The sequence below is a fragment of the Thunnus albacares genome, chromosome 5, assembly GCF_914725855.1.
Source record: "Thunnus albacares chromosome 5, fThuAlb1.1, whole genome shotgun sequence".
Taxonomy (NCBI): Eukaryota; Metazoa; Chordata; class Actinopteri; order Scombriformes; family Scombridae; genus Thunnus; species Thunnus albacares.
Window position 1 is genome coordinate 32620532 of NC_058110.1, and position 25631 is coordinate 32646162.

At 39.2% G+C, this 25631-nt stretch overlaps 3 protein-coding genes across 7 annotated transcripts in view; 2 read left to right on the forward strand and 1 right to left on the reverse strand.

Moving 5' to 3' along the window:
* Positions 1–2892: 2892 nt before the first annotated feature.
* LOC122981812 (galactose-specific lectin nattectin-like) lies at positions 2893–10466 on the reverse strand. Of its 2 annotated transcripts, none has more exons than XM_044350599.1 (8): positions 9825–10466; positions 6760–6889; positions 6449–6502; positions 5968–5998; positions 5302–5387; positions 4568–4702; positions 3821–3929; positions 2893–3631 (listed from the first exon to the last, which is right to left on the reverse strand). In XM_044350599.1, the coding sequence occupies exons 3-8, from the start codon at positions 6500–6502 to the stop codon at positions 3567–3569; spliced, it is 480 nt and encodes a 159-aa protein (XP_044206534.1). In that variant the 5' UTR covers positions 6760–6889; positions 9825–10466; the 3' UTR covers positions 2893–3566. The 2 variants fall into 2 exon arrangements, with proteins under 2 accessions (XP_044206534.1, XP_044206536.1); XM_044350601.1 differs by lacking the exon at positions 9825–10466 and adding an exon at positions 8904–9016.
* ccdc120a (coiled-coil domain containing 120a) overlaps positions 8963–25631 on the forward strand; it is a 63583-nt gene continuing 46914 nt past the window's right edge. The window contains exon 1 of the mRNA XM_044350494.1: positions 8963–9043. The gene's annotated coding sequence lies outside the window, so the exon portion shown is untranslated. The remainder of the gene's footprint in view (positions 9044–25631) is intronic.
* LOC122981807 (galactose-specific lectin nattectin-like) lies at positions 11059–23804 on the forward strand. 4 transcript variants are annotated; one of them, XM_044350591.1, is made up of 11 exons: positions 11059–11139; positions 11296–11370; positions 11813–12040; positions 20436–20596; positions 20787–20814; positions 21078–21134; positions 21974–21992; positions 22311–22405; positions 22814–22948; positions 23237–23348; positions 23595–23804. In XM_044350591.1, the coding sequence occupies exons 4-11, from the start codon at positions 20553–20555 to the stop codon at positions 23660–23662; spliced, it is 558 nt and encodes a 185-aa protein (XP_044206526.1). In that variant the 5' UTR covers positions 11059–11139; positions 11296–11370; positions 11813–12040; positions 20436–20552; the 3' UTR covers positions 23663–23804. The 4 variants fall into 4 exon arrangements, with proteins under 4 accessions (XP_044206526.1, XP_044206525.1, XP_044206527.1 ...); XM_044350592.1 differs by lacking the exons at positions 11059–11139; positions 11296–11370; positions 11813–12040 and adding an exon at positions 19903–19988; XM_044350590.1 differs by lacking the exons at positions 11059–11139; positions 11296–11370; positions 11813–12040; positions 20436–20596 and adding an exon at positions 18194–19988.

A 25631-nucleotide genomic window follows, 5' to 3' on the forward strand; every position in this document is an offset into this window, starting at 1 on the left:
ATAAAACCCTTTCAAAGAAACATTCTAAGAATTAATATTTACACAGCAGCTACTTTTAGGAAAAAATTTAAAAAACACAAAAGTTCACCGAAGTATTTTCTCTCAGTTAAAGAATTATCAAGAGTCTAATTTATTATGAAATTTTGAAAAAGAACATCTACGTATGCACCGTATTAAAAAGACAATTACATCTGATTGACAAGAGCCGTGACACTGTTTACATAAAAGTTGGTAAACTCTTCAAGTAAAGGCGTGGACTGCCCGTCCACCTCAAGGTGTAATTATCAGTGCACACAGACTATCTCAGTGGGCTTTTCAGTGCAGTACAGTGCATGTGTCAACCTGTCCCTTTATTAATACGCATATGCTAATACGCTCAAAATTATATAACGAGAGAGTACTTACCAACTAAACCAAACTTAACACCTTTTCCATTTTTTGCTTATATTTGTACCAAATGTCCTAAAATGTATGGTTAAATACGTGCAAATTACTCAAAAAAAATTCCAGGATATTAGTATAAAATTAGGGGACCTGTAAAATAAAGCTTTACCAAAAAAACAAAACAAAACAAAAAAAACAACTCCATTCCATTGTACTCATTTAATGAGGATGTGTTTTTTAGGGTGTTGTTCTTTACAGTGCCAGATTTTTTTAAAAACTTGTACTGTACATTTGTTAGGATTATATATTAGAATATTGATTGATTGATTTAAATTCTCATTACGTTGCACAGATAAGACGTGTATATACATCTGAATAATGCATTTACTTCCTTAATGTATCTTTACACAGATGGCATCAGGTCTTAACTTCATTGTGCTCCTCTGTTTGACCAGTGGACTGTGGACTGAAGCAAAAGTAAGTTATATTTGTAAGAGTGGTACAATTTTTATTGTTATTTATTTATTTAATTTACACACCGAAGAAGAAGAATAGGCAATTACCCTCCTTTTTTAAAAAACACAAAATTACAAATGGTGCAATTGTAGTCTCACACTTCTAATCTCTACATGAATCTTAAGATACAAAAAACAAAAATTCTGAGTATTTATTACTAATCATATGTTCTTTACATCCATAGGTGCAATATGAAACATAGGGTTGGTGCTCCTCATATTTTAAAGTGGTAAATAATCAAAATGCAATAACTGGCACTGTTTGACCACTGACAATGTACTAATATTGTACTAATATTTAAAGATTGCCTCTCACTGGACAACTTCTGTCTGTTGGGCTGTCCATAAAAATTGTGTTGGCTGTGTTTACGGACAGTAATCCTAGACTTCCACTAGTTTTATTAATGAGCTGCATTCATAGAGAGCCACATTCACTCACATATTAGACCAGAAAACTCTGAGATGATTAAGTTTAGGGAGGGGTTTGGTGCAGTGAAGTTCAGAGTAATAATCTATTAGGGAGTAAATCTTGTGTCTGTCACACCCTGCCTGGACTTTGTGTGTTTTTTGGTCTCTTTGTGTTTTTGTGTTCTTTGAGGTTTCCTGGTTTGATTTCTGTTAAGTCTTTCTGGTCATATGGGTTTTCTTGCTATACCTGGGTGGTGGGTTTGGATTGCGTTTTGTTGTTTAGCCTGACGTGTTGTATTCTTGGGTTTAGGTTCATGGTGGTTCTTGGACGGGTTGGTATGGGTTGTATTTAGAGTATTGTTTTCTGGGTTTTGGTTTCCTGTTGTTCTGTGTTAGGGTTAGGGCTTGTGTGTTCATGTCCTCCTCAACACCTGCTCTGCATTTGGACTCATTAGCCCTGCCCTGCTTAGTTTTCCCCACACCTGCCCTGTGTTAGCCTCATCAGCCCTGCCCTGCCCCCTGTGTTTCCCCAGCCAATCGGCTCCCTGTATGTTCACTCCCTTCTCCTGAGTTCCCCACCCATCTCCCCACCTGCACCTCATCTTCTCGTTAGTTCGGTTACTATTTAGGTCCTGGTTTTCTGTTCAGTCTCTGTTGGATCATTTGTTATACCTGTTTTTGTCTTGTCAAGTCTGTTCAGTCAGCTTTTGCTTGAATGCTCATGTTGAAATAAAGCCATTTGCTTCAGTCCTCCTGCTCTCTGATCTCTGCATTTGGGTCCACTCATCCCTGCTACACCCTGACAGTGTCTGCACTTCAATTATTCCTTCTCTTCTCATCACCAGGAGGCACTAACTCCTCTTTGACTAAAGTGATGAAAAAGTCTTAGTTAATTTCATTTGGTGTTTATCAGTTTTGCCACTTGTGTAATCTTGTTTTTGGGGTTTAATGAATACTGTAGCTGCAAATAAAATTGGGGAGGACAGCTCAGAGGTTCACTCCTGTCACTCTTTTACCATGCCAGTAACATTGCAATGATCAATTGAGAGAAAAAATTTGACAATTTTGCTAGTCAAGTGATTGTAATTTCTTAATAAGATTTCATGCCATCATTTCCATTTTTCCTACCTGAGGCCAAAGCAAATGCTAGCTCACTTAAGCTAATGTGAGCTACTTTACTACTATTAGCTCAGTGAAATATTGTGACAGTAGTCAGACTCAGTGTGAATCCCGGAGCCGGGGAGAGCAGCAGGTGAGCCAACTGTCAATCACAGCTGTCAATCAAAGCCAACACGGCAGACATCAAAGCTAATATAAGACTTCAAATCTTATTAATGGAGCAATAATTTCCAAAATGACCACCAGCACACTTTATTAGAGAGAACTTAGAGATTGAGACCATCATGACTTGTTGAAAACAATGATTAACTTAGTATTTCTAGGGAGAAGTTGACGCTTTCTGAATGGGAGTCAATTGGAGGCAGCATCTAGCAGCCACCAGTGGTATTACACTTTTATTAAGGTAAAGACCTCCTTCAGACATATTGAAAGACATATAAAAATACAACATTACATTTTTTCATTATTACATTTTATCTATTCCTTCTCCCTCATTGAAAAACACAGAATCAATGAATATGCAAATGTTTCAAAGTGTTTCTTCCTTCATTGTGAAGTCCATTCTCAGAGAAAGTTGAGAAAATAATCAACAATGAAAATAATTGTTAATGCAGCTCTAATGAGATTTTTAAAGTCTTTGTTACAATCAACCTTATATACTGTATACACCCTTTGAGGTTACAATGCTCTTTGACAGACAGTGAAATCACAGCAATCAACAACAACAGAACACTGTAAAACAGGAATACATTTAAAAATATAGAAATAATGGAGATTATGAATGTTATATACACTATGACCAGCTTTATGGAGTATCATACAATGTCAAAATGGAAACAATCACTAAAACTAAAACAACTGTCAGGGTGACTTGATGACAGCCATTAAATGTTACTTGGGTTCATACACTTTTTCCAATTTGAAACTATGTTTGGATTACAGCACTCCAGAAATTTATATTTTAAACCCCAGAATTGGTGAAAAAAAAGAAAACTTATACACACAGAATGATTCTTTATTTCATACCAAACAAGACTTTTAGGTGAAGAAAGTGTCACTAGAGCCAACATTGATGTCACTGAAGCCTCATGACACAGAAAGTACCATCAACAGCAGATATGATGTCAATGTTGGGAGGCATCACAAGTCTTTTGCACAAACAAACGATCTGTGATGGCCGCATGCAATGTCATTCCATTTTTCTCCTGTTATAAAACATAAAAATGTGTGAGCAGTGCTAAAGTCTCCACAGATTTTATACACAATGAATGTCTCTAATGTGTAATTTCTCCAATACGTATTATTTAGACATATCAAAACTAGCAACAGGATAGATACAGATACAACACATGACCATATATTTTACATCATCAGTATTCAGAACAGACACGTACCTTGCCAATTTATTTCTGCACAGTTTTCTACGCGGCGATTGTTAGGCTCCCCTGAATGCCAGTCTTGGTAGTCAAACCTTGAGCCATCAGTCCACATCCACATTCCCTCCTGCAGGAGAAAGCAAGTTTTGAAGAATTGGACCTGCAAGTTACTGCTACAAGTGCAATTTGTCAACATTTTTTACATGTCAGGTCACCAGTTTATCAATTTTAATTACATCATGCATGACAACATCACGCATAATAACACAAATTATGGGCTGGAAAAACAAGACCATCTGTCCATCCAATATACTGCAGTCCAACTTTGCAATGAAACTTTCTTTGGAAGCCAAGTTTTTGTTGAGAATTTGTCAGTGAGATTTTTATTCAAATCTATGGTAATATTGGAGCCCACAGTTTGTAAAATTGCTTTGGAATACATTATATTCAGGGGTGGGATTATGGATAAAATGACCATCTGGCAATTTATTGCAATCAAATACATAAACAATAAAATTATCAGGACACGTCTGAGTATGTTGTCCTAATATCATGGCCACTTCTCACAACAAGAAGAGAGGCTGTGTTCAAACTGTCAGTTCCTTTTAAAGTGTGTTTGTATTCAGCTAACTCTGAGAGGCACTGAGACGATTGAGCTTGGAGGACACATATTAATTCCACAATGTAGCAATCAGTGATTCATCACCGGTTCCAGTAGCACAAGGCATAGCTGCATCAGATCCTTTGTGTTGGTAAATATCTCACCTTTACTCCATCATGGGCTCCTATCCAGCTACGTAAATATGAGCCAGACCCTTTGTTAATCAGCTCTCTAATAAAACTCTTTTCCTCAGCACTGTGGATCGAAGCCAGATTCCCACCAAGAGAGATGCAGACGCTCTAATGGGAGAGACGTAATAAGTGAACGAATGATACAAAAACAAGAAGGGAGGAGTGAGTGAACGTAAACAGAGGAGAATATTGACCGGGTCTAAATAGCGAACACATGGACATCATGTACTACCATGTAGGGGAAGAATAATAATAGTAAACTTTACTTAACAAAAGTTACAAACAAAATCATCAACTCAAAACAAGATCATGGATAGACAGATCATAAATGGAAAGAAAAGTTTGCCATCATAGATTGTTCCTACTTGTACAGTAGGCAAGTTATAAAGCTGGCATATCAACATGCTAGTGTTTAGCTTGTAGCACTACGTCTCATGGGAATTTTTCAACTTTTCAATTTTCATGCCATGTATTATGTGTACTACAAGGTGTTGGACAAGTGGAAATGTTGACCTGTTGGTGTCGCTAAATGAAAAATCAGGAGACCACCAAAGTCTTTAGGATTCATCCTCTGGGGATGATACTTTTCAAGATATTTCACTCTGGACCAAAGTGTTGCACCAACAGACCAGCAGATGATCTGATTCTGTTACCAGCAAAGTGTTTTAGAGCCACATCAGAACTACTGTGTGATATTGCTCCTGTACCTCTGCATCACCGAAAACCTTGGCAGTGTTTCGGAAGATGAAACAGCGAGAGCCCAACCGAGTCCAATCAGGGGGACAGCCGGGCACTGAAACACAATTATGTTAGATAGAAGATAAGATATGGAAAATCTTTTTTAATTTTTTTTTTTGGTAAGGAAAGGTTCCTCTCACATACTCATATTAACACACACACACTAATACACAAACATACACGCTTGTTATAATGCGGGGTCGCTGAGAATAAATGAGCTGTAAGCAACATGTTTTCACAGGAGTAATTTAGCTTTAAATATAAATGATTAATTATACTTAATTGAAATAATTAATGGCTTCATTTAGGCTGCATTCACACCAAATCAGGCGGTGAAGCGAAAACGCCAATCGCCTCATGTACACCTGGTATTACAACTTGCTAGGCGGATGTTTTTTTTAAGAATGTAGTCATGCAGTATGGATTGCATTCACACCTGGTTGAACTAGTTTGATCATCAATAGAAAGTGACAAGAGATATTAGTGAGACAGATGAACGGTAAGTGGTAAAATACCAGATCTCTGCTGGGAACATAAAGATCTTTGCTTTTTAGTTCATGAACTGCTGCCATTGAGTATAATTAAAAATGCAACATATATAGCAATCCATGTATTAACAAGTCACAGCTACCAACCTGGCACGTTGAAGTCAGTTGAGGCCGACCTCTGCAAACAAGAAAACCACATTATTTAAATCAGGTGGGAATTTGCACTTTTGAGCATTTACTTCAGCAGACACACTGATCTATCAATGCTATGAAATAAATGAAACTCTGACAAGTTGCAAAATTTAAAAACACTGAAATAATTTCACACAATAATAACCTTTCATCTCACTGAAACGAGAGAAATAAGATAAATTTCTATAATTTCTTCGAGGGAGCAACGATGTCACTGTTTCGCAGGGTTGAGTCAATTTAACATTACGGGGAACTCAAGATCCTGATAGATTAGATTAGATAGTAGAAGATTTCTTTCTGCTCTGTTCTGAGAAGTTGTTCTTTGACGTGTCTTGTAGTCGCACATATACAATAAAAGTCAACCGAGGGGCATCCACTGACTTAATCTAACTGCTGGTCAAACCCATATATAGAAATATTAGACATTTTTACTTACAGTCACTACAATCAGCCCACTGATCCAACAGACCAAGTGAAAACGTAAAGCCATCTGTGGAAACACATAAGAAATTACTGCATAGTTTTATCCAGAACATCAACTTATTTGGATTCACATATTAAATGTCAAACACTTCATGGTTTAAGGATCCTAAATCTGAAATGCTTTGCAGAAAAATGTGTTCAGCTTTGATGTCCCTGTGGAGTTAACAATGAATGTAGGCTATAGATATAAAAGATTAACATATTAAAAATATGACACAAGAGATTCATTTTTGAAAGACTGATAGTCAACTTATGAAATGTTACCTTTGCTGTAGCGATGCCGTTCACAGAGAGTCAAGGAAACAAAGAGAACGCTTTATATATCTTCTCAGGATGCCTTAGCTTGGAATGTTGAGTATGTCAACCTCAAGACACCAGACTGGGATTTCCCTTTCTGCAACAAGGAAATAAACTTTTTTTTTTTTTTTGTCTTTAGCTTTTAGAACAACTGAACATTTGTTGTTTACCTGTGGACCAGCTACCACTAGTTTTCTAAAATCTCTACCAAACCCAGTGAATGCTGGCTTATATTTGTTTTAAAGGTGCTATATAAATAAAGTTATTATAATAAATGGTTTAGTGTTGCAGATTGGACAAAAGACAATACTGATGATCACAGATAATCCATCCAAGAATACAAAAAGTATTTGATCTGCTGAATGTATAACCAGGTTTTTAAAAAGCATCATCTTTAGCTTCAGCTTGTCATTAGCGATGCATGTAGCAGAGTTGTAAAGTTTGGGATTGCAAATTTCTTATGGCGGTTAACTTCTCATCCTGTGGTGCTTGTATCGCTAAAAGTGGCGATCTGGAGTTCCAGCTTCGCAAATGTGAATATTTTCTGTATTTTTAACCCTCTATGAGAGTAAATGGAATATCTTTGGGTTGTGTGGACTATTGGACAAAACAAGACATTTGACACTGATCGACACCATTTTCTGACATTTTATGGAGCAAACAACTGAATGATTAATCAAGAAAATAATCGACAGATTAATCGATAATCATAATATTAGCTGCAGCCCTAGAGAGCTTAGCTGTCAGTGGTTTGGTGTTCATCTCATCTGAGGGTGTTGTTCACTCTGGTATGAATCAGTGGGTAAACTTACATTTCATTGGTTCAGTTTCTTTTATATAGTTTCTTCTTGATATAGCCACATGAGAATGATCGGGGTCGGATCATGTTTCCACCACAAAAACAGCTCCAGAATTTATTTGTGACCGAAGTGAGACCACTTCATCTTAATTAGACGATTGGTCAGTTAAGTGATCGACAGAAAATTCATCACCAACTATTTTGATAATCAGCTTATCTGGTTCTAGCTTCTTTAATGTGAATACTTTCTTGTTTCTTTAGTTTTCTTTGGTTGTAAACTGAACATCTTTGAGTTATCGAGTGTTTGTCGGGACAAAACAAGACATCTTAGGTTTCATCTTGGGCTCTGGGAAATGGTAACTGACATTTTTCAACATTTACTAACATTTCATAGACCAAATGACAAATTGAGTACAACTGCTGCTTTCAGATCTGCCCAAGAGAATCGTACCAAAGGGGAAAACCAACCAGAGCCCCATTAAACCAGATTAAATGACTCAGGTTTGAAAACGCTCTGAGAGAAACTGCTATTTTAAGAGACACAAATCATTTTTAACCCTGTATATGTTATGTAAGATGAAGTGACAAGCTTATATCTCTCTGTTTGTCTCTTATCCCTCTGAGCAACATTCCTGTAAAGGCAGTGCCGATCAGACTTGGGCGGCACCAAATAGCTGGCATACTGTTCTACATACCACAAACTGGAAAAAACATTCATAATACTACTAAAACTGCAGAGCTGCCGTCTGTCGCTATTAACCGATTGGCTTGACAAAATCAACAAAGTATTAAACACAGCAAATAGCTGCACAACTTCCAGCCTCATTAGAGGACATAGGTGAGATTAGACTGGATGTGTTGGACATATCTAACAATTCAAACAAATGTGACACAAGTTTCCTTTATCAAAAGTGTTGTAGCCTTTAACAGTAAATAACCTTTAACGTTACTGAATACATATAAAACCTGTCATCCCAATGTGAGTTATGTGGGTTATGAGAAAATTGATGATTAATACATAATTAATATGTAGCAAACTAAGCTAACATTTACAGCAGCTACATACAGGCAGCTTCATCATTTTTGTAATACACTGTAAAAAGCCCTTCAGTGGCAATGTCCATGTGACTTAATTATAAAATGTATATTTTTTTTTTACAATAAATTGATTTTGTCTTCTTTTACTGTTTACTTAAGTTACAGAAAAGTAAAAAGTATGAATGTTTTAGTTACTTATAATTTTCTATCATAAATTTGATTTCCTGGTACTTTACAATAAACTGATTTCACAAAACTTAGTTTAAGGACTTACTAAATAAGTAAATCCTCAGGACCCGCCCAATTGGAACCGGTCTGAACCGGTCTGAACCGGTCTGAACCAGTCTGAACTTGTTCTCCCACAAGGCTGCAAGAGTACCTGCATGGCTTTTTCATCGACAAACTACACAACTTGTAAGTAGCCTTTTTTTTTTGCATAAAGTTAAATGTTTTCACCCGTGATTGTATTGCTCTATGTAATGCTTAAGTGTGCGTTTTCCTCTTTGCAATGCCATAAGGTGTTTCAAAATGTGCACTAAGCTCAAACAGTTAACGTACCGTCAAAATGACCATTTTTAGTCAAATATGGCTTCTACGTGTTGGATTTTACAACAAATGACATATCCTTTTTATTTATAAGTTTAAAATTAATTGACACCGTCGCCATGTCTGTAAGATCATATGTAAGTCATATGAAAGGCTCCGTGTCTAATACAACTGCCCAGCCAGCTTTCACCTGAGTGCAGCCCTGTGTATCAAGTTACCCGAGTGTGTTGCAGCCAGTCTATCAGCCATAAGTGGCCTGTGTTGTGTGCTGGACTGTGTGCATCCTTAGTATGTAAGTGCGAATGCACTAATTATGTCAGGCTTATTCTGTTTTTGTTCTAGATGTGAGCTAGCAAGTTAGCGATTAGCGGTTAGCATGCTAACGATTAGCCGCTAGTTACTTAGCTCTTTTATGTGACTTTGACTGAAATCAGGGCCGGCGTAAGGCATAGGCGATATAGGCGGTCGCCTAGGGCGCCACATTATCTGGGGGGCACTGAAAATGAAAATGAAAATAAAATAAAATAATAATAAAAAAAAATCGCCAGTGGGCGCCCTATCCTATTTTTCCGGATGTAACAAATGAACAAATACAGAAAAAAGAGAGCAAGCAAGCAAGAAAGAAAGAAATACACTTTGCACCCTGCACATGTACTGTGCGCACTGAGAGTGGGGGATGGGTCACCGTCTGATGCGCATCCGTGACAGCCCAAGTCCGTGTCAAGTTCTGGTCGAGATAGGCAGATATTTACATTTTACCTGTATTTCATAATAATGAAAAGGTCCAAGCCTTCAGGTGCGCAAGGGAGGAGATGAAGAAAGGAGGAGGAGGAAAAGAAAGTCCGATATAGAGGTATGTCGTCTTATGTTATCTTTAAAATGCCGTTCTGTGTGTAAAGTCATTAGACGTTTGATTTGTAGCAGCTAACTAGCTAAGTAGCAATAAAGCTAATGCTACATTATAATGCTACAATAGCTGTTGGACTCAGATAACGTTACAGATTGAAGGATATGAGACTGAATGGCAAGCCAATAGCAAGCTATCTGGATAACTGCCCCTTCGTGTGCTGAAATTTCACTGACAAATATCAGTGATAATGGCTACCACTAATTCATCCACAAAAACAGATCTCTGCACTCATTGGCTTGCAGCAGAGATGTGAGCGCCACTTGGCATCGTAGCACATTGTTGTAAGCTATATTGATATTAAAATATATCAATAAATTAGGTCAACACTGGATTACTGGGTTGCAAATTGGCAGCAATTAGGCTAAAGAAAAAATGATGCTGTGTGGCCAGCGCCACCACATCCAGCACTCCAGTTACCTTCACTGAAACACGGTCTGCACCATGGGGGGTTTTGTTCATTGTATGTAACAGCTGCAGTTCTATAACTAATGTCAACTGTCCAAATCCAGACACATTTTTGCTATAACTTTATCAAATATTCATAATCAGTTATGAACATTCACAACAACAACAACATTTCCACAAATGGATGCTAGGGATTCTGTTTTTATTAAGCACTTATTAACCCTTCAGTATCGGTGGGGTAATGTGGTTCGGGTAGGGGGGGCACCAAATCCCAATCTCGCACCAAAATGGCTAGGGCTGGTCCTGACTGAGATTGCCGTGATGTTCAGTTGGTATTAATGATGTATGTATGCTTGTGTACCTTGAGTTGCACATGTTAAGGGTTGCACATAATCGTAGCGTCTCACACACACATTCCACTCTGATCTGTCCCGCTCACTCTCTCTCTCACGCATGCACACACGCGCACACACGCACACACACACACACACACACACACACCTGCATGGGATTGATGTTAGGTGGATAAAATATTTTTGTTTTTTGCTATTTCTGTCCCCATGCTCCACAGTGCGTCGCTTTTCTTCTGTGTTCCCGCTCTGCTCCTACAGTGCTGAGTGCTGTCTGCTGCAGGTTATACACTGATTAGGTATAAGTTCCTGATATGTAACTTCAAATAACCAATGATAATAATAACTATCACTTTAATGACTGTGACTGGAATGAATCTTTATTAAGTGTATATTTTTTTGTAGAAAATTTCATATGGTCATCTTGAGTTCTTTCATTTGTGTTGCTTCTTCAGGAGACATTCAGATCAACACAGAGGACCAATTCAGCCTCCTCCCCTAAGTTCTGTGTGTCAATGACTACACATTAGGTAAGCAGTTATATCAATCAGATTAATGTAAAGGTCTTAGAGGTTTATGCAGTACATGTTTTTGTGTCAAACTGTTGAGAAATATACAGGACATCTAGTAGCACTGATGTTACTATTAAAAAAGGAGTTTGTTACATGTTTAACATTTTAGTTTAAAAATGTAGTAAGAAGACACTGTCAAAAATTCCCTGATACTTAGACCTAGTGGGGGTCAGTATAGGCCAGTGGGTCATCCGTGAGTATTCTTTTTTTAAAATTATTACGTAGTTAAGGCGGGAGGCGTGTGTTGTCAAGGCAGCCGCCTTAAATATAAAGTGCTGCAGGAAACACTGTTATCCATCTAGGGCTCTTTATCTATCAGCATCTGATTCAAAACTCATAACTTCTCTTTACTTGTATGAGACAATTTCTTAATTTCTGTTCTTGTTTGTTTGTTGCACAGGTAATAGCAGAGACCAGTGCACATGAAGACACAGTGTGAGGATCTACGTTTGCCATGAGCCAGATGCAGTGGGAATCATAATCGAGGGAATCCCTGTGCGGAAATCTCTCGACAATCTGGCCAGAGGATGAATCTTCAGTGTCCAGCGAGACTTCACAAAACCTTTGAGGTCTTTCAAAGACTGTTTGTTGGACTTAACACTCAAAACTGCCCAAAACCATCCCCCAGGTTCATGAGCCTCAAAAACAAGCTTCTAGCATAGACAGTCAAACGTGATTGTTGACCTCACACGCCATACTGGCTGTTTTATTGTTGTTGTTCAATAATATATTTTTCTGAGTCTGAATGTGATTCTTCAGATTGATGTACCTGAATCTCCAGTTTCCTTCAACACATTGTTGGCCTTTCAAGGCATATATATGTGTGTGTGTATATATATATATATATATATATATATATATATATATATATATAAACACACATATATATGTACATATGTGTACAGCCACTGTTGTTGCTGAGGGTCTCAGTGTTTGGGCAATATATTTTTCCCTTGTATTGGCTATAGCCAATCTCTTGTGTGTGAAACTGTCCACAATTCTTGCAAGTGTTCGATGTGACTGACTGATTGTATTTCCGTTTCACTTGTGCAGCTTTGTCACTGGCAGGACTGTCAGAGACAGTGTTGGTGGCACTCGGTCAAGGATAGGACTGGGTGGCGTCAATAACTGCAGCATGGCACCAGTTATAAAAAACAGCTGTGGTGGTAGTGCTGTTGGCTTAGGATGAATAAACCTCAGCCCTGAGGTACCTGAAAGCTGCAGTGAAGGAGTTGATGGTTGGATCTGGGTGGACATTGACTGAAGGTGGGGGGCTGATGGCTCTGTGGGGGTAACTGAAGGCTTGATTCGCTGAAACCTGGTTTTTGCTGCCCAGCTGTGTTGGGTGGCATGTGGGAAGTGTACATCTATGTTGATATTGTAGAGGAAATGCAGGCCATGTCTTTGCAAGTGTCAGTGGTTCAGCTGCCACCGGCCGTGCCTCAGGCAGTTGCAACCCCTGCAGAAGCACAGAGACTTCCTGACCTTTCAGCTGTTGGTTATGCCACTGGATGAGGGTGGTCTGATTTACCAGTTGAAGGGTGGTTTTCTGCATTATTACACCGTTGCACAAAATCAGCTGCCTAATTTTTTTGTAGTCCTGCAGAATAAGAGACCATCTTGACATGCTGTGCTGTCCCATTTTTGGGGGGCTTGTGTGAATGTTGCACAGCCTCACAAAGATAGATCTCAACAAGTCGACAGCGGTCAGGCCACTGAGCAGGCGAGCCACTTGAACAGGAGTAAAAACTGCCTTCTTTTTGGGGGACCTAAAGCGGCCTGTCAACAACCTTTCCTGATGCTAAGCAGCATACACAACCCTGTCCTTATCAAATTGTTCCAGGTTCTGCCACAGACCCACAACAGTGCTGGCCTGCTGGTTGGTCAGTGTTAGGCCCGTCTCTGTACGCAGCTCTACCAGGTACTCTGCCAATTCATCCACACAATCCATTCCTGGTATGTTATGCCGATCCACTGCCTGGAAAAATAAAACAGATGTTTAAGACCGGCTTTGCAGTATCACAATCTCCTTGTGTCTACTTAAGCTTTAGTTATGACAAAACAAACTGACATGCAGTGTATTTGATTTGTGTCTGTGTTGCTCATGAATAGATATACTGGTCTAAAAAGAGAATTGAGTGAATTATCACTTACAACTTGCTGCAAAGAGCACACTGCGGGGGGTAGACTGTAGAGGAGGCACAGCAGATGGAGGCTGGAGTGGAGGCACAGCAGACTGAGGCTGGTATGGAGGCACAGCAGACTAAGGCTGGAGTGGAAGCTCTGGGGTCTGGGAGAGGAAGACCTCTGTGGTATAATCAGAGACCACACCACTATATCTCCCACAAATTCGAAACTCGAATCCTTCATCTTCCTCCACAGGCTCTTCCACGTCTAACTGCTCCAGCAACTGGGATGTCTCCTCAGAATTAGGGTGCATGTCTTGTAGGGGCTCATTATTCTGCCTCAGCAAGTATTGTATTCCAATGAGCTCCCCTGAGAAAATATTAAACCAAGAAATTTTAAGGAAAAGAAATATCCGAAAATAAAAACAAGCAAACCAAAAAAGCCTGTAATTTTGCCTTTACCTGTGTATCTCCCAGGCAGTGTAAACGTAGGAATCAATTTCTTGCCAAACACCTTCTCGTAGTTGCTGTTCACACAGTAAACCAACCCCCCTGTGTATGTGCGCAGGCTCGAAGGCTTAGCTGAGACGGCGGCAGCAGCCCAGTCTTGGTTCCAGCGATTTAGCCCTTCCAACAGGTAAATTTGGTAGTTAAGGCTGTTCGCACTGTTCCCTGAAAGAAAATACAGTACAGGATGTTAAGAGGTTCCTGCTACATGGGTAAATAGAAAACAGTATAAACAAAGAACACACTATTATGATTACAAGTTCTAATTAACTTAGAGCCCCAAATCACAGTTAAGTCTCTGAGGGCTTTACAGGCTCTCAAGTTTACAACAGACAAAAACAGGATGACACTCCCCTGACCTTAATCCTCATATAGAATTATAAATAAACAGTAATTTATCATTGAGCGTAAAAATATGTAGACATGAACAACATGAACATTTAACACAAACCTGGAATGAATCGATTCAAGTGGCAGTGAATCGATTCCAGAGATGTGCAACCCCTGGCACACCGGAATGTTTTTAATACCACTCCTCCCGTGGTGATGCTTCCAGTCTCTGTGTACAATGACACACCAGGAGGGTCTTGAATGCACTTCACATGCCGCCTTTGGACATGCCAGATATGCTGCATCCTGACAGTGTCGAGGAGAGGAACACCGAGGGCATCGTTCCCCTTGCTGCTCATGAGCTCCCTGAGCAGCTGATCCAGGAGCTGGATGGATGTCTCTTCTCCACGAGTCCTTCTCCTGCAGTGCAGTGCACAGGTGTATGGTTTTGGCGTTTATAAGTGGGCGTTACATACGTAATTGGGACATGTTTACATAATTTTTTATAACAATATGGACACCCGGACACACTAGTAAAAGCGGGATCGAAAATGGGACATCTGGTCACCGAGTTAGGTAGCTACTTTTAGATGTTTTTTAAACGGCTAATGCCACTGATGCAATGTTGCAAATTAGTACGACATGGTGACATTTACGTGAGTGGCAGTGATTAAAATGAACACAGAGCATTTCATAAGAATCAAAATCGATTCAATTCAGTCAAGAGCACAGAAGATTTAACTTGCCAGCTGAAAAACCAAAGCGAAAAACGGCAGCAGGGCAACACTGAAGCGCGCTCGACGTGATTGGGCGTTCAAAGATGGAACTGGCGATTTGATTGGCTTATCAAAGTTGGAGCTCGCCGTTTGATTGGCGTTTAGAAAGATGGACCACGCACTGTGTTTAGTTGTCAAATGATGGATTTCGACGTTTGATTTGCTCGCAAAAGATGGAGCCGACTACACGATTGGTTCTCAAATGATGGAATGCTCGATGTGATTGGCCCTATCTGTTCGCACTAGCAGCTGTCAGGTACCGCCAGGCGTGGAGCACAGGAACACAGACGGGAAACACTGAGCAAACAGATAAACCAAAAACTCCAGAAAACACAATATAACGATGCACAAATCCTCCCAGAACTCACATGAACACAACTAAAATAAATACACGATGAGCAGACAGCAAAATAAACTTCAGCATATATTGCTGTTGATAAAAACATGAATAATCAGTCTGTCAAGCAGAGTAGATGCATATTAAGGCTGCATGAAACAACATAAATTGAACTAAAAGTCAATTGCAGCTCTGAATAACATACCAAGTGTTAATAGTTCACTTGAGCACTCAGTTCCAACAAGAGTCAGTGTTGAAAGCAACAATCTCTCAAGTGGTCCTTAAATATAGTCTGCAACCTCTCTTTTCTGTCCTTCCGCCCGCTCAGTCCAGTCTTAAGACAGGCAGAAAAGCCTGATGGCATCTGGTGGACTGGTGGAGGGGCATATAGCCAGACTGGGACAAAACCATAACAGTTTTAGCTTGTTTGTAAGAATTCATTGTCAGCTTAACCCTCCTGTTGTCCTTGAGTCAATTTTGACCCGGGAGGACAACAGGTGTCGTTATGTGCTGTCATCAAAAAAAAATGAAATGGTTTCAAAACAGTATCCTGATTAAGAAATTATGACTTATTTTAACTATAGTTGAGATCAGAGGAAAATATGTTGATGGATTATGACAGACTGGTATACGTGAAAGTTTAGTCAGGATACTGTTTTAAAACCATTTCAATTTTTTTGATGACAGCACATAATGACACCTGTTGTCACAACAGGAGGGTTAACAAGAACACTGTGATTGTGTAACATTTAAAACATACTGGGAAGGTGTTGGAGCTGAGCCAGGACAGATAGTTTATCACTTTTGTGTAGTTTTCGTTGGAAGCATTAGAGTCCTGTTTATCCAGAATGTCCAGAATGTTAGCACTGCAGCTACAGCCCTGCTCTCTGCTGTGTACGTCACCTGCATTTTGAAAGCAATCAGAGCCCAAAAACAGAGGAAAATAGACTTGAAGCCTAAAATATGCTTCGGGTCTTGGTTACGTGGGCTGTGTAGACAGCTGTATTGATCAACATAGAAGACTGATGACAGAATAACACGGCTGAAACACTTTCAGTGTAGACACAGTGTGACACTCTGCTCCCAGCTGAGTTTAACCGTCATTGTGCTTAACTGAGCAGCTACTCGCTGCTTCTGATGAAGATATTAATTCAGCATAATTTAGCATTTTCCATCATCATGTCAATAAGGTGGTTCAGTCCTGTTTTTATCAACTTTGAATGGTTGAATGGACTTGGAGAAAGTTATTCATATCATTTTCTCAAGAATTGATGATTTTAATTCACCTGCCTAAACAGTGAAGCAAGCTCATGGCTTCAAGTTATACAGAATGCTGCAGCCAGACTGTTAGCAGGATCAAAGAAAAGAGATCACATAAACCTCATTTTAGCCTCCTTGCATTGACTTCCAGTTAATTTCAGGATTGATTTTAAGGTTTCACTCATTACTCCTAAAGCACTACATGGTCTAGCTCCAGCATACATTTGTGAGCTTCTGTGCCCCTATTTACCTGCACGCAACCTTAGATCTCAAGAGAAAACTCTGCTAACAATCCCCCAATCTAGACTTCAAGCTAAAGGAGACTGTGCTTCTGCTGTCAGAGCCCCAAAACTCTGGAACAGGCTTCCTGTTGAAATTTGACCTCACTGACTTTCTTTAAATCACTATTAGAAACTCATTTTTATAAACTTGCTTTTCTGCATTAACTTTATCAGTATATTTATTTATTCATTTATTATTGTTATTGTTTTTTTGTTGTTTTCTGACTGTTTTTATCTTTTTTGATGTTTGTGTTTCTTCTGTTCTGGGGGATCACATGATGTGTCAGAGGATTGTACCGGTTGTATGTCGCTTTGGACGAAAGCGTTTGTCACATGAATAAATGTAAATGTAATGCAAACATGCTAAACTAAAAAGGTGAACATGGTAAACACCTGCTAAATACACACAAATACACCTGCTGTTATCTCAGTACAGTCTCAGAAAGCTGTCTAAAGCCACTAAGAGTGTTTTTATTGAGGTTGTGCATGTATTGCAATTGAAAGTGTGATGATATAATATGAAAATGACAATCTATGAAATCAGTTAACCCCAAAAATAACTAAATAGATCTATGTAATTTATATATTTTTTCTGATATGTCATATACAAAACATTTGTCAGATTTCTTGATGTTAGTGATGTGGAGAAGGTGTGTAGACGAGTGTTAGTGGTCTGTAAGAGCCCAGTACAACTGTTATTATAAATTATAGAAATATATATTATATAAAAATGACTTTAACTGTTAACAGCCAGCAAATAACATTTACTACAAAGTTCTTACACTCCAGAAACCAACTGATCAATTTCATCAGGAAAAAATTATGAATTTGAATGAATTATGACACGTCTAGAATCTACGAGACACCGAGCTGCATTTAAAGTGATTCCCAGTCAACTGTCTTGAACTTTGAACAATAGATACAGTAGCAGCGCTCAAGAGTGTGGAAAGCGAGAAACCAAAACATCCATGAAGCCAAACCATCCAAGCAAAGACACTGTCCACAAACACAACACAGAGCAGCATCCCATCATGTGTCTTCTCCAAAAGAACAGGACATGTCCTTGCCTAGTGCAGACAGTTTGGTGAATAAACAGTCCAAGACTGTGTCAAGTTTGTGCATGCGGAGAAGCATTGCTTTGGATGTTTGAACACTGGTCATCACTCAAGAAGGTGTGATAACAAGAGCACATGCGCAAGGTGCCGGAAGATACACCTGACATGTTTGTATGATGACAAGTTCAAAGAACATCAAAAGTCAACATCTCCGAAAGGAGACAACAATTCAAAAGACAAAGTAGACACCAAAGAAACAGCTGTGACAGCAACTACTAACAGAGTCATACAAGAAGGTCTAAGCACACAAACGTCCTCAATCATACCAGTCTGGATCTCATCCACTAAACAGCCAGATCAAGAAGTCCTTGTCTATGCGCTCTTAGACACGCAGAGCAATATGACCTTTATCCTGGATGAAGTGGCCCAAAATCTTAACACAAACAAAGAGAATGTCAGTTTGCGGCTCTCCACAATGTATACAAGGTCAACAGTCATACCCTTGCAGAAACTCACAAATTCACAAGTGAGAGGATACAACTTACAGAAAAGGATTCCATTGCCATCTTTTTTCACATGAGAGTTCATTCCAGCAGACAGGTCGCACATCCCGACTTCTGAAACAGCTCTAAAATGGCCTCATCTGGAATCTGGAACAGTTGGCAGACAAGATTCCACCACCACTGGATTGCGATGTAGGACTCCTTATCGGCTATAACTGTCAACAAGCCTGTAGAGATCCTGTACGGTGAAGAAAATCATCCATATGCACAGCGAACTGATCTTGGCTGGAGCATCATCGGATGCTCAAATCCAGCAAGTGACTACAGTGATGCAATAGGAGTCAGTCACAGAATCATAGTGAGACAAGTAACACCTGCTGTGCCGCCATCAGTTGAGCTAAAAGGAGAAGTACACTTTGCGTGCAGAACTCAAGTCAAAGAGATCAATCCAACAGACATAGTCAAGGCCCTCGAATCCGATTTTATAGATCACACTGCAGATGATAACCCAGTTTCTCAGGAAGACCTTCTCTTCTTGTCTAAAGTGAAAGAAGGTATAAGGCAGAAGGAAGACGGCCACTATGAACTCCCGTTTCCTTTCAAGATGGACAAGCCAAATCTCCCAGACAACAAGCTACGTGCAGTTCATAGGCTCACCTCATTAGAGCGACGACTTAGGAGGAATGAGCAGTATTACAAGGATTATGTCCATTTCGTGAATGACATAATAACTCGAGGAGACGCTAAGAAGGTTCCGCAGCCTGACCAACCATCATGGTACATTCCGCATCACAGAGTTTACCACCCCCACAAACCTGGAAAGATCTGTGTGGTTTTTGACTGTCTGGCACGCTTCCAAGAAACCTCTCTAAACGATCATCTCTTGACTGGGCCAGACCTGACTAACACATTAGTTGGAGTGCTATGCTGATTTAGAAAGGGTCCAATAGCCATAATGTGCGACGTTGAAAGGATGTTTCATCAGTTTCATGGAACACCAAGATTACTTAAGATTTCTCTGGTGGGACAGGGGTGATTTGGACTCCAAACCCTCAGTGTATAGAATGAGGGTGCACTTGTTTGAGGCAGCTTCATCCCCCGGCTGCTCCAACTTTGGGCTCCAGCATCTGGCATTGCAGGGTCATGGAAGGTTCAGTGAAAAGTCCATCAAGTTCATCCAAGGAAGTTTTTACGTTGATGATGGCTTAACAAGCATAAAGTCACCTGCTGAAGCCATACATCTGGTGGAAGAGTCAAGAGCCTTGTGCAGAACAGGAAACCGTTCGGATCTAACAACAAGGAAGTGACCGCAGCAATACCACCTGAGGAACGTGCCCAAACAAAGGATCAAGACATGGCCCTAGGAGAACCTTACATCGAGAGAGCTCTTGCAGTTCAGTGGTGTGTTGAAACGGATGAATTCCAATTCAGGGTCATAGTTAAAGAAAATCCCCTGACAAGGAGAGGGGTCCTCTCGACTGTCGCCTCTGTCTATGATCCACTAGGGTTTGTGGCCCCCTTTATACTAGTTGGCAAACAGATCCTTCAGGTGCTATGTAGAGACAAAGTAGGCTGGGACGAAGATCTCCCCAAGCACATTCTGCCACAATGGGAGTCCTGGCTCAGCTGCATCATCTGTCCTTTGTTTTGTTACAGCCTATAGCTGTATTTTATGATCTCTGTCAGATGAACACAAGTGTTCATAACAACTATTTTTACTTTTAATTCAAATCACAATGTGGCTTAATGTGAAAAGAATGTACGGAGCCGTGTGTCACTCCTGTTTTATACGTCACAGCACAGGTGCCAAAAAAACTTCCATGCTGAAGTGCCTTTTCTCTCTGGCAGTTGCAGGATTGCAGGAAGGAGTTTGGTTCAGTGGCCTGATGATGGAACACGGTTAAAACTTCATATTTACCCAATTATGTGTGGTGGTGACAGCAAGTCAAACACAGCTGATCTTCAATGTCAATACAGTCTGTTTTGAAACTGAAGTTTTACAGCATAAAGTATGTGCTGATACCTCAGTGTAAATATTTACTTCTAACATTGTTTAGAGAATATTTTCATCTTTCGTCAAGACTAAAACAACACATAACTCATTACAATAGTTCAACAATATTCTATGATCAGAGAAGGTATATAAACACTGTGTTTTCCTTTCTGGGACACACTGCTACCTGCTGCTGCTGCTGCAAGTGAAACCTCACCTGATCATCACAACAAGGTAACACTTTCATTCTTTTCATCATAGCATCAGCTGTTTTGATTCATATCTACAGAAAAGATTCTTGATCTACTTATTACATTATTAGTGTTCACGTCAAGAACAAATCCCCTTTCCAGTTATATTTTTCTTTACCATGCTATATTTCTGTAAAATAGCTTTAATAAAAATATATGAAATTGTCATTTTAATTGATTTAAATTCTTCTCACCATAGATTCTCTATGATGCATTACATCTCTAATATACTGTATTTCTACACAGATGGCATCAAGTCTTCATTTCATTGTGCTCCTCTGTGGACTGTGGATTGGAGCAAATGTAAGTAGTATGAACACTGAAATATTTATTCTAAAAAAAGGTCCTTGGAAAGAAAACAAATTTGCAAATTTACAAATGAAAACAGGCCTCATGGTCATCTGCTGCCACAGAAGACCATCTGTGGCAGCAGACCCTACAAGATTATCACTTTAACTCAGTCTGGTGAACCAGCAGACCTACTGGTTGTATCTTATGTATCCATATATACCTTAAGTACAACTTCTTTATATATGTATGAATGTGTGCATGTACAAGCAAGTACAACGTGTATATACAGTATATGTCAATATCTTTTGTATTTCTATGTGGAGCTCCTTGCTGGTATAAGAACATTGCCTTACACACCACACACCAGTATATATATACTATATATAATGGTATAGTATATATACCGTAATATATATATACTGGTGTGAGCCCTTTATGTATATATACATAGAATTTTAATTACTCTTTCTATACCTTATTTGCAACTTTATCTCACCTGCCTTTTACTCTTATAATTTCACTTTCTAAGTGACAAATAGTAAGTTTTGTTGAGGAATATTAGTGTTGATAATTATGTTTTAAAAATTCTGTTTAATAAGAAATTGTTCAAAAGAAGGAAAAAAAAGGTCTTCAGTGTTGTAACACCTGAACTTTAACTCTTAGTTTTCATCATGTATCATGTTTTTTATTATTTTTAAATTAATTGAAATATTAACGTTTCATTAATATTTGCAATAGGCTGAAATGAACAAAACACATTTCAATTGATAAAATTCAATTTTACAAAAACTTTCTGTCATCCATATTTTTTTATAAATCTAAAAAATCTAAATCTTTCTTCGTGTTCACAGGCAATACTGGCGGACGACGGTTGGTGCTTCTCAGAAATTGTTTTATTTGTTTGTCAGTCCGTAAACAGTGTGTCACTGGCTTTTTTTTTTTAACTTTTCATTTTTCTTTTAAACGTTTTATCATCTCTTTATTGTCTTTCTTTGCCTTTGGCCGCCATCTTTTTAAAGTCAGATCTGTTATTGTCTTCTGTTTCATGTCTTTGCATCGTACTGCTTTTGCTTTGTCCGTCAAAGCACTTTGTTTGTAAAAGGTGCTATATAAATAAAGTTATTATTATTATTATTATTATTATTATCATTATTATTATCCCTCTAATCATCTGTAACTGTGTTATAGATGAATGCACTGAGACCTGCCCATCTGGTTGGACTCATTTTGAGAATCAATGTTACACGTTCTACCACAGTGAAAAGGACTGGGCTGATGCAGAGGTATTTATGAAACAACATCATTTATAATATGGTATTTATGACATATGCTGTGGATCAGCTGTTCTTACAAGAATCACTCAGTAGTAAACGTTGTCATACAGTATGTAAGTCTTTATATCAGTGAGACAATCAAACAGCTTTATGGTTACCTGCGATTCTCAAGCTGTTTGACATTCACACCTTTATTGAGTTTAAATACACAAGAGTCACAATACAAAAAAGGGTTAATTGCTTGCTGGAGGGAAAACCTGAGGCTACTGGTTTTTAAGTACACAGAACATTAATTTCCATGTTCATTCTCACTTTTCAACTCTCACCTCTCCCTCCTCATCTAAACCACTCCATTTATGCATCATTTTCTCTCACTCTTTTCATCTTTTTTGCATCACACTTTGTCTCCTCCAACAGCGCTTCTGCACTTCCATCGGTGGGAATCTTGCTTCAATCCACTCCGCAGAAGTTTATTCCTTCCTCAGAGACGTCATCCTGAGATCGACTGGCTCACATAAAACAACCTGGGTCGGAGGCCACGATGCGGTAAAGGTGAGAGCTTTTTGTGAACCCGTCCTTTAAGTTGAAGTCAAGGTTTATGCAGATATTTTCAGTATTATTTGCCAGTGACGGTGAATGAACCATTTAAAAATAACATTTGAAAACTTAACTTGTGATGTGATTTTTTTAATGTAAAGAGCTGTTGGTGAAAAGTGTTCACAGCAACTCATAATGTGGAGTAACCTCGACATTATTTCTGAAAAGAGACTTTGCTGTTGAGTTTTTCATTTCAATTTAAATTATTCTCCCTTTATTGACCCTTAAAATGTTGTCTTTCAGGAGGGTGTGTGGCTGTGGAGCGATGGCAGCAAGTTTGAGTTCAAAGGCTGGGCTAAAGGAGAGCCTAACAATGCTGGTGGAGGAGAAAACTGCATGGAGATCAACTTTAAGGGTACAAATTGATTATCTGATTATCCTTTTGAGCAATGTGGAAGTCAATTCTTTATATTCAAGATACAAGATCGACCTTTTTTAATAATGTAGTGTAGCCTTACATTGCTAATTGTATTGTGTCTTATTTATGGAGGGTGTTATATAAAGAGAATTTTATATACTTAATTGAGAAATGACAAATAATGTCAGTGTCAAAATGTCCAGAGTGCTAATATTGTTTCTTTTTGTTAATTTCTGTCTACAGGAAAAGACTTTGTCAACGATTCCAAGTGTAATCTGAAGAGGTCTTTTGTTTGTAGCAAGCAGCTGTGAAGATCCATGCTGTGCTGACACAGCTGACGATGTCACATCCACCTGCATGTTCAACCCTCACTGCTGAAAGATATACTCTACTGACAGTTTTGATTTTATTTGAGTTTCAGAGTCAATAAAAAGATATATTCTGCTCAACAAACTGTCTCATCTTTTTATAAAACCATCTCATTCCAAAGTTTGATATTTATATTGATATTTTCAATTTATTTATTTTTATTTCACACTGTGGTTCCGTATCATAAAAGATAAAATCTCAATTAATAAAATCCCACACCGGACGTACACATGGTCACAATCAAAGCAAAATAACTGTTACAATGTCGGATGTCTGAAGATGAACATAGTAAAAGTCCCCAAACTTGAGCTGCCTTGAAGTCAAAAGCTTTAATCCGTCTTTATCAACAACTGAACTTGAAGATGTTGCCTCTTGTGAGGGAGCTTATCCAGAGTGTTGAGGAAGCTGATAAGAGTCAGACTCAGAGATTTATTCAGTGACTCAAAATGATGATTCTGTCACATCCTGCCTGTCTGCCTGTTTTATTTTGAAATGTTTTCTCCTTGTGTCTTGTTACCTTTACTTCCTGTGTTTTCTCGCCTTGTGTTTCACCTGTGTCTTGTTTCGTTCACCTGTGTTCAGTTTGCAATCACACCCTGTGTATTTATAGTCCAGTTTTCAGTTCAGTCTCTGTCGAGTCGTCTGCGTTTGTTCTGTGCTTCTGGTTAGTTTTCCTCTGTGTCAGTGTCTCCAGTGACTTTTTGTATTGTGTCATTAAAAATTCTGTATCGTATCCAGCCTGCCTGCCGTCTCTTGTGTTTGGGTCCACCTGCTCCGCTCACCCTCATGACAGATTTTTCTCAAAAAATGAAATGAAGAAACCAAACGTATCTTAACTGGCTTAACTCAGGGTAACTCAACAAACTTAGGCATGATCACATGCACACAGCTAGACAGATACAGAGTTTGGGGATTCTGCAGGGTCACCCATCAACTGGTGAGGGATTCCCTCCTGGTCAACGCCTCTGGACCGCCTACCTGTGTTTGTACCGTCCGGTGCTGCAGTATTCCCTGTCTTCAGTTGGATCTCCCCCTCCTCATCACAGGCTCCCATGGTTAACCATCTAAGCCAAGGGTGCCCAACATTTTTACACTTAAGATCAACTTTTACATTTTTCAACATCACAGGATTTACCAGTCTTAAATCTCACTCTCTGTCCCATGATGAGCTGCATAAAGCTACTGTTACACAGCATCTATCTGTCTCTGTCCACTAGGTGACAGTAATGTACCGTAACAGCTCAGGTAACACTACGTCCCCCTTTCTGTCTGCTGTACTGTACAGTATAGTGTATACTGAATAGTGAAATGTTAGTTCAGTTCAGACATAAAGTCTGTTGAGTTGCAGTACTGATATTTCCAGAGTGTCAGTGAACATGTTGTCAGTTTAGACGGAGTGAAGCGTCTGTCATGTCAGCTACCTGTAACGGTGAGAGGCTAGAGGGGGTTGTTTTTCTTCCTGCTTCTTCTCATTTCTCAGTTTGTACATCCTCGATTCCTTTCCTCGCCTCCTCTCCTCACATCTTAGTCCCTCCCACCTGAGATGCGAGCTGAGGAGGCGAGGAAGAGACACGAGGAGAGAGGAGTCCAGGCAACAGGCATTTAACAAAATGAGATCCTCACTTCGGAGCCATAATGTCGATTAAATAATGCGTGGCTCAGCTGCATCATCTGTCTGTTGTTATGTTACAGCCTATAGCTGTATTTAATGATCTCTGTCAGATGAACACAACAGTGTTCATAACAACTGTTTTTACTTTTAATTCAAATCACAATGTGGCTTAATGTGAAAAGAATGTACGGAGCTGTGTGTCACACCTGTTTTACACAGCACAGGTGCCAATAAAACTTCTCACACCTGTGCATCCTCGCTCATAGCTCCTCCAGCACGCCTCCTCGCTCCTCCAGATG

Bases quoted from the DNA above. Each gene is read 5' to 3' on its own strand.
- LOC122981812 (XM_044350599.1), bottom strand. From the start codon at position 6,502: ATGGCTTTACGTTTTCACTTGGTCTGTTGGATCAGTGGGCTGATTGTA. The intron at 5,999-6,448 runs GTAAGTAAAAAT...TCTTGTTTGCAG, and splicing joins GTGGGCTGATTGTAGTGACT to AGGTCGGCCTCAACTGACTT. The intron at 4,703-5,301 runs GTACAGGAGCAA...CTCTCCCATTAG, and splicing joins AGGTTTTCGGTGATGCAGAG to AGCGTCTGCATCTCTCTTGG.
- LOC122981807 (XM_044350590.1), top strand. From the start codon at position 19,942: ATGGCCCTAGGAGAACCTTACATCGAGAGAGCTCTTGCAGTTCAGTG. The intron at 19,989-20,786 runs GTGTGTTGAAAC...TGCTGCTGCAAG, and splicing joins AGAGCTCTTGCAGTTCAGTG to TGAAACCTCACCTGATCATC. The intron at 22,949-23,236 runs GTGAGAGCTTTT...GTTGTCTTTCAG, and splicing joins GAGGCCACGATGCGGTAAAG to GAGGGTGTGTGGCTGTGGAG.